General features: G+C 44.5%; 1 protein-coding gene across 4 annotated transcripts in view; it reads left to right on the plus strand.

Moving 5' to 3' along the window:
- The window catches only part of Gria1 (glutamate ionotropic receptor AMPA type subunit 1), a 303,361-nt gene that overhangs the window by 256,085 nt on the left and 35,774 nt on the right, over positions 1-11,502 (plus strand). For all 4 annotated transcript variants that reach the window (XM_033761584.1, XM_010639694.2, XM_010639693.2 and 1 more), the window contains exon 13: positions 1,872-2,119. In XM_033761584.1, the coding sequence (XP_033617475.1) occupies positions 1,872-2,119 (248 nt within the window). The remainder of the gene's footprint in view (positions 1-1,871; positions 2,120-11,502) is intronic.

Below are 11,502 nucleotides of genomic sequence, written 5' to 3' on the forward strand. Positions count from 1 at the left end.
TCCCAGCTGAATTTACACATTTTGCCCTTTCCCAGGAGAGAAAATTAAAGACTTTGGAGATGCTATGACAGACCTGGGTACTTTCCCTCTTAATTTTAGACTCTTTCTGTCTCTCCTCCTCCTTTCTTCCTTCTCACTTACGCACTGTTGCTTGAATGGCGCGCTTTTGTGTAAAGAATCAGATATTTCAAGTTAGCAAGGGATTTAAAGATTATCATGCCAAAACTCCCCATGAAACAAATAGGAAAACTAAGGCTCGAAGAGAAAGAACTTTTCCATAGAGTAAACCATGCCTTTGAAATAAAATAAAAGGAGAACACAAGCCCCATCTAGGTATTTCAGAATTGTAAACCATATCGGGAAGTAAATGATCTAGTTCATCTAACAAGGAACAAGTAAAAATAAAACTCACAGTACCAAATGCTTGCTTGTGCTTCTCCTGTAATTATTTCCAATATTTTTCCCTCAAAACCTGAGGAATTGTCCTGTCCTAAAAATCCTCGCAGATCAGTTAGCTCAAGTGGCAATGGTATTTCGGTATCTTACTGACGGTTGATGCTGATTGATACCAAGGATATAAACCTGATCCTCGTGCACACAGAAAAAGGATATATTGCATGCATAACAATTTTATATTAAATACATATATAATCTATTAAGTACTAAGTTATATAGTTGCATGACTCTAGTAGTAAGTAATTCCCTTTGTAAGAAAATGGTCTCTTGTATATATTTAATGCCTGGCTATCTACAAAGCATTTTCAAAAAGGTAGACTCCAGTATCCCTGAAATACATCTACCCCCCAGGAAAGGGCATTTTTCAGAAGCCCTTTTGAGATGAGAGGATCGATTTGTAATCCTGAACAGTGGATCCTGACCGAGGGCCTACTATATGCCAGGTGCTCAGGTAGACCCTGTGAGGGACCCTCTGAAGAGATGGCATCCGCTACCCTTAAGGAGTTCTGTTAATCTGACACCCATGCACACAAGATGATTCACATTACAATCAAGACGACCTCATGGGTTCCCAGAACCAGAATCCCAAGCTTTACAACAGAGAACCTGCAGTTTTGCGCTCTCTGTATGTAATGCTGGGGCCTGCTAAAGGTTAAAAACTGTTGTTGTTTGTTTGAAGCTGAGCCATTCTCCCCATACATAGGATCGAGTCTATTCTATGAAACTAAGAGAAGGATGAGGCTGGAAAGAACCACTGCATCAAGTGGAACAAACAGTCTAAGCAAAATCCCAAAGGAAAAAAAAGCTTAAGATGAGTAAGAAGAAAATGAAGAAAGCTGTTTGATTAGATTTGGAGGCTTTTGAAAAGAAAACAAGGAGCAGTATTTGGTCCCAAGCTACTAGCTTTATCAGACAACAATTAACATTCTGAGAGCAAGCAATTGCTTACAATTTGGAAAGACTAGAACTTGGCAACCCACGATTCAGAAGCTTTTCAGGGCTGTCTTCTGTTAATGAAACCAGATTCCACTGATAACTCATCTCTTTCCTTCATATGGACACTATCAATGTAACCTTACTGGAGAAGAAGTAGGTTCTGTACAGTTCTTAAAAACCAGACAGGTACCCAGTCGCTTAACTCTCCGCATACTTAGAAGAAATGTAATTACTCAGAAGTAATTAAAAGATTGAGCTCCTCTGCTCATTCTGTATCTGCAAGATATTTGTACTTTGGAACCTACTGGTACTAATTAGAGCCTCTTATTTTGCAATCACTCATAATTTGTTTCTTCCGGAGCTAATGTGGCTCATGAATGTGTGATCGAGCTCTACTCAGCTCTTCGTTAATGTGCATGACAACCCCAACTGAAGCACAGCCACCACTTAATTCTGGATTTGTTCCTGCCCTCTACCAGAGATCTAAAATCGCTGTGTTTGAGAAGATGTGGACATACATGAAGTCGGCAGAGCCATCCGTTTTTGTGCGGACCACAGAGGAGGGCATGATCCGTGTGAGGAAATCCAAAGGCAAATATGCCTACCTCCTAGAGTCCACCATGAATGAATACATTGAGCAGCGGAAACCCTGCGACACCATGAAAGTGGGAGGTAACTTGGATTCCAAAGGCTATGGCATTGCGACACCCAAGGGGTCCGCCCTGAGGTAAGTAGCCAAGATTTGCTTCCTTCCTACTCCTTCTCCTCCCCTCATCTCAGGAAGGAAGCTGCTCTGCCTGCCACATGGCTCCAATGTACAGTGCAAGCTCACAAGTGAGTCCTCCTTCAACATCTGTGGGCCTGGACGATTCCAGCCACCTGAGACCTTCAGCCCTGAGGTTGGAAATTGACCCGGGGGTCTCAGCTTGCTATGACTGTCACTGCCCCTGTGTTCTTCCCCATACCACACCTTACCCTTTGAGTGTGTTACACAGCAGTGAGCCTTGTGCTTCTTGTCCTGTGATCTGTAACACCCCATCTGTTAGCAGATATCCCTGCATCCAACTAGGCTATAAACAGGGTTCTCCGGCAACCTGGATTTTTTGACAAGAGATGGTTTGTAATATTATTTGTCTCAAAAGAAACATAAGCACATTGTCCAAATGAAAAACAAAATCAAGTAGTTTGAGTCTTGGGACTCTGGCTGTGGAAATCCATACAGCTCCTAATAAATAGCACCATAATGATAACAGTACATATTCTTACCTAGACACTCGTGTCTTTAGCAAGATACAGGTAGTTCAGTAAAGTAGCAAAGGACATTTTACTTTCACATAAAGAAGCTCTAATATTCATTCCAAGCAGCTGAGAAAGAATACTACAGACCTGGAGTCAGATGACCTAGATTTAATTATGGAATTCATTACCGACTGACTATCTCACAGAGGGTAAGATTTCATCTCCCAATCCTCAGTTTCCTAACCTGTAAAGAGAGGATAGTCACGCTATGCCTGGTCCAAGGTCTTTATGGATTCAAATGCGATGATCTGTGAAGAAGGTAACTGAAAGTACAGTGCAAAGTCATCTGTGAGAAGTTCTGTCACCTGCAGAAGGACTGAATCATTTGAAGGGAGGGTGGCGTTCCAGTAAGAGCAAGAAGCATCAAGGAAGGCTTCAAAGGATGGATGGGGCTCCTCACCCATCTTGACATGACATTCAGGGCCACTTCTGCCTCTACTTCGTCATTTTAGTGACGCGGAGTCCCAAGACTAAGGCGCCGGTATAGGAGCTGGGGATGCAGTGTGAATAAGATATAGGCTCTGTCTCCACGGACTACATTACTGTGGGGACATTAAATACGTGATTATCATCTAATGTTTATAACAATGCTGATAGATGCTAGACAGTCTACTAAAAGGGCCCTAGAGGACATCTATTTCCAGCAATATGGCAGGACAAAATCCTCACTATAAAACCTAGATATGCTGGATAGGATACAACAGATAGCCTTTTAAATGCACATTAGGAAATCTGTAGGGTCAGAAGAGAAGCAGAAACGAAAACCAGAGTGAAAAACATAAGCTAATTGATCTGGGACTGCCATAACCAGGGAGAAGTTATGAATTAGGTGACACTTTACATGCTCAAGTAGGACAATTAAAAACATAAAAGTAACCAGACATTTTAAAAGAAAATTACATCATTGAAGATCAGCTATATTTGATAATGCTTGAATTAGAATTTACAGAAATAAAATGTATTCACTGATAACAGAATCTTAATGGAAGGGTTAAACAGCAAAATGAAGGTAATTAGCACACTGAGGAAAAAACAGACAGTTCTTCAGAATATCATGCAGAGAGATAAAAAATAGAAAAATATAATGAAGTTGAAACATGAAATAGAAAACAAATCAATTTTCCATGAGTTTCAAGGAGAGAGAGTGGAGTAGAGGCAGTATTCTAAAGGAATTTTCTAGAACTGGCAAAAAACAACAAACAACCTTCAGACTTGGGAATTGAGTCTCCATCAAGATAAACAGGTGAAGGGCCAGGGATTTAGCTCAGCGATTCTGTGGCCTGCCTCGCAAGCACAAGGACCTGAGTTCGATCCCCGGTACTACAAAAAAATACATAAATAAGCAGGTGAAAATCAATAGCTGATCCAAATGAAACTGCAAAACAATAAAAGTGAGATCTCAAATACACTAAGATATAAGCGGTCCAACTCGGTCTATTGTACAGCTCGGGTCTGGCCTATTAGAGGCATCTTCAAGGGTGCTTTCTTTCAAAGCTGAGGATGCTCATTAATGGGCCAACAGGTGAAGTGAGACTATGGGAAAAAAAAGAGAAAACAGCATGCATGAGGCCTGTGTGGCAAGAAATCACAGCACAGTTAATGAATAGCAAAAAGAAACTAAATGCTCCCAGGACACAGGTAACAAGGTAGAGGACAAGTAAAGCTGAGACTGGAGGATAAGATAGAAAAAGATTGTGTGAAGGAATTTTGTCCTTATCAAAGAGCAATGAAAATGCATTGAAGAATTTTAAGTAACTGCCTGAAAGTTAAAAAAAATAAAGATAATGTAGAATATAGGCATACGTGTTATGACCTCATGAGAGGAAATCTAACGGCCTGGTATTTATCAATTATTTTTGCCTGGGAGAACTTTAAATACTTTTTGTGCACGTTTGGGCAAGATTTAAAGGAGATCTAGATAATTGCGTGTGTTGAAGAGGAGATTTTCATCTCAGAAACTTACAGAACATCACCCTCCAAAGGTCTGAAAGTACAGATAAGGTCTCGTAGGTTCAAAACATCAACGACCCTGCGGTATTATAATTTATGGGAGGTTTTATGGGTCAGGGATGTCATTTGGTCTGAATATTTGGTAAAATTAAGAAAACAAGACACTGAGAGGTGAAGGGGTTGGTCCATTTCTGCCACCCCAAGCCACACCCAGGGGCGAGAATGCGGGACAATTCAAAAACTACTGGAAATTTGAATGATATGAGCCTAAGATCAAAGGTTATCTGCACTTAGTAGTAAAAGCCATTAATGAGTGGTAAGGATCACTGAGTCCCACCATACAAGGTGGTGTGTGCGTAATCCTTACGGCATCTCCATATCACCCCCACTCTGCAGATGAGCAAACTCCAGGGCAGATTTAAATTTTGTGACCAGACCAAGACAGCTACTGAGCTGAATCCAGATTTCAACTCCAAACCATCTAATTCCAGAGCTCACAGCTCTAACTACTCTAAAGTTGTGCGGGACTTGTGACTGGCAGCACAGTTAAAGGCAAGAGACGATGTAGGTCAGATTCTCTGCACCAATTCACATGGGCCAAATTAATAACCATAAGCTGTGGAATGAAAAGAATACTTTTGGAACCCAGAATATCCATTACCACTCTGAAGGCAAACTGCAAAAGTGGACACCACTTGAAGGCACCAAGCACCACTGCTGTAACACAGTTTTTCTGGATTTCCCATGCTCAGAGATCCTTTCTGTATTAAATGTTGGGGGAAAATCCAACCCCATAAAAGACAAACCTGTTTGCTTACATTTCTGAATTTGAGCAAGAGAGAGCCAGAGAAAGGGAGAGAGAAATGGATAGGAACATGTCTCAGATCACTGATGGCTGATCTACAAGTCAAGAACCCCAAATGATGGCTCCATATTTCCAGCCCTCTCACCAGGCTCTGTTCTTCCCAGTGGCAAATTTGGCGATGGCCATGGGGCCCGGCCAACTCCTGACCAAAAAGTGAGAAGACTAATAATGTCCATGCTAAGATGATATCGAGTGCCTGGCTTGAGAAAGACCCTCTGAGAGTGCAGCGGTACTGTGAAACCAATCAAAGATTGGTCATATTACACACACACATACACACACACACACACACACACACGCCTTCTGGGCATCTCTCTCACCTCTCCCTCAAATTGTCCTTCAGCAAGATGTGGTCAAATACCAAAAAGTCCTGGCAAAGCAAATGCCACCGACTCATGTGCCTGCTCCAGACATCTGCTTGCAATGAGTTGACCTAGAAAACCATTCTGCATGGCAGAGCTAGAAAGTGAGGAGGAAGAATAAAGAGCAGCCTATGTTTCCTCTGGACCCATTGAAAATGGGCTGACAGCTGCCTAATGATGATCTGGCAAAGGAAATCAATTTACTCTTTACATTATTTTGAATCATATAAAATACTTTTTAAAAGACTGTGGAGCCATTCGCAAAGCTAAAACCTATTTAGAGGTGTTTTGCTACAGAAATGTTCTCAGTGCACTGCAGGGACCATTACAAACTTTTCTTTTACTCTACAAAAGCCTGGGATTGTGCAGCCCTTACAGGTAGATGTTCTCCAGGTTTAATACCTGTGCTTGCATCAAAATGGACCTTTCTGGTAGTGCTGGCCTACGGCTTGCGCTCTGCAGTGCTAGAACATTCCACACCCGCAGGACATCCCTTCCTCCCATCCTCTCCTGAGCAAGCTCCAGTTCTTACAAAGCAGATCACCTGGCTCTGCCTCAGAAGACTGGCATCGAAGATCCAAATGTTCCTTCTAAACTTGTCGGATCTACTTGGCAGAAGCCAGGCCGCAGTCCCCACAGAACACTAAAAGGCTGTGTTAGTGACAGAGTGGTTTTTTCTGTCTTATGCACTGGGAACAAATATTCCAATGGAGCAAGGTGGTTGGAAGCTTGATTTTTCCATTTGGACAGGTGGTGTTTCTTTGAAACAGATGCTGTTTGTTGGCTGTTACTGCATGTTTGGGGTTGGGTGAGGGGCTGAGTTATGTTTCAGAAGCCCTTAGGTTGTGGATAAAGACCTACACTGCCAATGCCGGTCACTAGGGAAAGGCAATTGGTAAAGCCACTAATTATGATCAATTGGCCCTTTCGTTGCCAACTAAATGTATCTGCAGGTATAAACAAGTCTTTTTTCTTTATGATGATGAATATTGCTTTCAGTTAGAGATGATGTGTTCAAATTTCCTAAGTAGGCATGTGTGGTAGAATTCACAGTAGATTGGGTTCGCTTAAAATCTCAGCTAATAATTCTCCTTCATAAACCGTCTACCAGAAGTTTAATGGATTTGCTAAGAGTAATACCCTAATCAGGACATTGGTCAAAGTCTGGTCTTTAACTCTGACTGTGGTTACATGGCGTCTCCCTGGTCTCCACAATCACATCATGTTTGTCTTTTGTCACGTGTCTTTCCATGCCAGACGTATGGGCCAAGGTGACAGGAGCAGACAGTGGGTACTCAGGAAGGTCTGGGCCCACTTCATTCAGATTCACAGATATGTGCTGAATGCCTTCCCCACACAAAGCCCTGTGCACAGTGCTGCAGTGTGGTAGTGAAAGTGCTTTGACGCAATACCAGACACTAAATGATACATAATTAACGACAGCTCACCAGCAGAACTATCTACAGAACTTTCATTTTATCAATGCCTTAAAAGAGCCAGAAACACTGCAAAGGAAGGTCGGTGTTTTCATGGGAGGATTTGCTGTTTTCATGGCAGAGGTAACATTTGACATAGGCCTTGAAGAACTGCGAGGGCCGAGCAGTAGGGAAGTGGAAAACAGCGGGCAAATGTAGATGGTAAACAAGGGAACAACGGAGGGTCCACACAAACTGGAGAATGTATTAGTAAATAGGAGAAATTAGGTGGGGTCAGACAGGGAAGGGTCTCAAATTCCTCTGCAGTTTTTGCTGGATGTCATCGGAGGCCACTGAAGGCCACTGACAGGGAGGGCCCATGATCAGACAGGCTTCCAAAACTGAACCACAGCAGTGGTTTACAACGTGAATCATAGAGGAGGGTCACAGGCAGAGGATCATTTCAACGGCTGTTACAGTTGTAGGAGGTACTGAACATGGACACAGATTACCAGAGAATGAGAACAGGCAGCTGAAGCCAGAGCTTCTGCGTTTGTCACCGTCACTTTAAAACTGGGAAGTTCGGGAAAGAAGTCTGTTGTGTAAGATTTCTGGGTCTTGTAAGCTTTCGCCTAAGAGCTGACCAGGTGTGACCTGATGAGGTCTACGATGGATAAAGGGAAGGTTTGGGACCTGCTTCCCACACAGAATTATCGTAGCCCTCCCGATTTTAGCCCTGCAATGCCTGGAAGGTTATGGAAGGTGGCTGGGAGGAGGGGTAGAGGATTCGGGGCACATCAGTGGGAATGACAGAGGGTGCCAGTCTGACTTCCCACTTCCTGCTGCATGGATTTTGCCTCACTTGTATCTGGGTTTCTTGTTGTTTCTAACAGAAGCTCAGGATTGCTCTGCATTTTCATCTCACTGGGACTCCCAGTGGACAGATTTTCTCCCTTCACACAGCCCCATGCTTGACAACATCTACCAAGAACTATTTATATTGGCATCTGGCTAAAGAAAGGGCAGAGGTTAAGGCTGTGACTCGGGAAGAGATAATACAAGCTTTTGTGGTGACATTTCTCATTTTCAGAGGTTGAAAGTTTCTGAGTTGCCTTCATACGCACGCACGCACGCACACACTGGGACCATAAAATGTAATTGTATTCTCAGGCCCTGCGGAGCTTCTCTGAACACCCTTTCTTTGCCTAGTGCTTATCCGAGTGCTACGGAAGGTTGTCAAGAAATCTGCTATTTGTGAGAATCACACTGACCCAGAAAATAATTGGGAAACAAATCAAGCAAGTTCCATTCTGTACACTGTTGAATCTATTGTTCTAAAGAATTATCCCCCAGTTTCACTGCCTGTCAGAATTACCCAGAGAAGCTGGCTTCGGACATCCCCATATCCCCACTTGTCCTGAGATTTTCTGTAGTACTCTGATTATACGGGTTCACGGGGGGCTGCAGCAACTTGCAATTTGAACAACCTCCCCATCCCGTGCCATGCTTCTCTGCTACACTGAGAAAGAGGCCTGAAACCATGTAGGGTGGAAAGACTGGCAAGTGGCATGAGAAAGGAGAACAGGAGGCCCCAAAGGAGAAGGAAAAGGAGTAGGCTGGGAGGTCCCGGGAAGGGACGAAGTGTCAAACCACAGTCCTTGGAGGCCAAGGACCCCAGCGGAGGCAGGAGGTCCATTTTTGTACCAGCAGCAGCATCTCCTCCTGCAGGGCACTGTAACTTTATAAGCCTCTCTTTTCTTAGCTGTGAAATTGGAATAAGTCTGTGCAGTTCCTTTGTTGATTTGCTAAAAGGGCATAAATTGCCTGTCACGGTAGAAAGTCGTTCATGTTTATTTTCCACCCCTCTCCTCCCATCAGATCTACCAAAAAGCCACTCTGGAGTCTAGCAACTCATTTTTTCCAACAGTGTTCATCAAAAATGCACATAAGCCCTACCCTCACCCTTCACTGCCCCCGCCACACACACACTGGCTGCATTAGAAATAAAACGTTTCCCTCTCTCTCTGGGAACAATCTGTGGTCCTCCCCCACAGAGAATATGCTAAAAAAATTAAAACGCTAATATTTCTTCCCCCCCACCAACCCTCACAAGTAACAACCTCTCTGTGTAGTACTGGTGCAGGGCCTGCTGCTGCAGATAAATACAGTGTGTCCCAGGGAAATGACAGGCCCTTTCAATTGGTCCTTGCCTCCTGATGAGTAGCCAGGGATGCTCGTTGTCATGGTAACCCCATGAACTCTGCGACCCAGGTCAGGCCTGATCAGAGACAAAGCTCTCTGAGCAGAGAGGCTGGGTTTGCCTGCATCCTCAGAAGAGCGGAAGAGAGAGAGGGGATGCAGGGGTACAAGAGAGAGAGAGAAAAAGGGAAGGGAGGTTGGGAGGGAGGGATGAAGAAAGGGAGGAAGGCAGAGAAAGAAAGCCGTGTGCGTGTGTGTGCATGTGTGCGCATGTGTGCGTGTGTGTGTGTGTGTGTGCGTGTGCGTGTGTTTGAATAGAAACTGGAGGTTTGCCAGAGGAGAGCAGGATTAGTACAGAAGCTTCCTCAGTCCAGGACCCTCAGGATGGATTAGAGAGCTGAGAAAGCAAGCTTCCTAGGGAACGAGAGCAAATGTCTAGACAGGCATAGGAAGGGCTTGATGTAGCATTTAGCAGCATTGGTGATACGCTTTAGCGTTGATACGTATGGAGCATTGGCCATTCCAGCCACTTCTGCACAACATGATATGCGTTATCTTATCCCCAGCAACACTGAAGGTAATTCTGTTTCCATCTTCACACAATTTGGGAAACTGAGGCATAGAAAGACTGAAGAACCTGCCCAAGATGACCTGAGCAGGATGTTTCAATGCAGACAGCCTGATTCCATGATTTCTCCTCAACCCCTAAGGAAGAATGCCCTCTTGCGCCAGGGATTTAGTTCAGGGGCACCAAGCCTGCCTTGTAAGCACAAGGTCCTGAGTTCAATCCCTGGTATCCACCCCCCAAAAAAAGAATGCCTTCTCAAGGACATAAGGAAGGAGGAAGGGAAGTCTGAAGAAATGATTACTCAGAAGACAAACATCACTCATCCACTGAACATCCATCTCCCAACACATACGGACACACAAATATGCTGACACTTAGACGCGCCAAGCCCATAGGGCAACAAGAAAATGGAAATTTCTCAAAGGAAAGCGGCTTCACTGTGTGCACTACCTGAATTCCCCAGGGAATCCTCATCTGCCTTCTGTTTCATCTGTACTTTGGGGGCACAAGGATCCAGCACTCTGGGATCGGGGCCAGGCCATAAGTTAAAGGGCTTGCCCTGTACCTAAAACTCAAAAACAACACATCTGATGTGTATCATTCATAATAGATGGGGCGAAAAGTACCCCTAAAAGATTTTTAGGCTCTCTAAAACTCCATACATTGTTACTTTCTTTCAACAGTGAAAAGCGGATCATTGCAGACTCTGACATAAGTGTGCGCAGTTGGCAAGGGGGACACTCGCGCCCCTCCCACACCTGCTGTGCGCTAGGCAGTGCATGCAGTGCTCTGTGACGTTCAGGCAGTCATCTCGCCTCACCTTGGGGTTTACATCTTATCGTTTCCCTTCCATAGGTGAGGAAACAGATTCGGGGTGATAATAGCGCCCAGATTCTAAGAGCTGAGGCACTAACGCTGACCCTGAACCCTCCTTCTTTCCGCACTCTGCCTTGGTGCGAGGAGGCGCCCCTCGCGGACCTTGCATCTTCTACAGTGGCCCCCTTAACGCGTCCACAGAAAACACCCGGGGACATAGGACACGCGGCGGCTCTCACAGCCCCTGCGCTCTCTGGAGGCACGAGAGAGGCTGGAACTGCACGGTGCAGATTTATTTTGCAGAATCCTAGTGAAATCACGGAGACAAACATGCGTTTACTCCCATTAGAGCTCCATTTTTATCATGCCTGGCTGAGAAGCTCGTAAAAGGCAAAGCAACACATTAGAGACAGAGCGGGTGGCAGGAAGGCGGTGAGCAGGAGGTGGTGAGCTTGGATGGAGAGATGAACAGCACAGGAAATGAATGGCCTTTACCTAGGCGAGAACAGCGCCGTGCGGCTGTGATTTGCCCACCAAAGCGCTGCTTTCTCCTGCTGATATACAAATTGTATGTTGCTTTCTTCTAAGAAGCGGTTTCTGTCAAAAATAGTATCTCTCTCTCCTTCCCTCCCTCCC

This window comes from Fukomys damarensis, unplaced genomic scaffold (genome assembly GCF_012274545.1).
Source record: "Fukomys damarensis isolate Sample0158 unplaced genomic scaffold, DMR_v1.0_HiC HiC_scaffold_9, whole genome shotgun sequence".
In the NCBI taxonomy this organism is placed as follows: domain Eukaryota; kingdom Metazoa; phylum Chordata; class Mammalia; order Rodentia; family Bathyergidae; genus Fukomys; species Fukomys damarensis.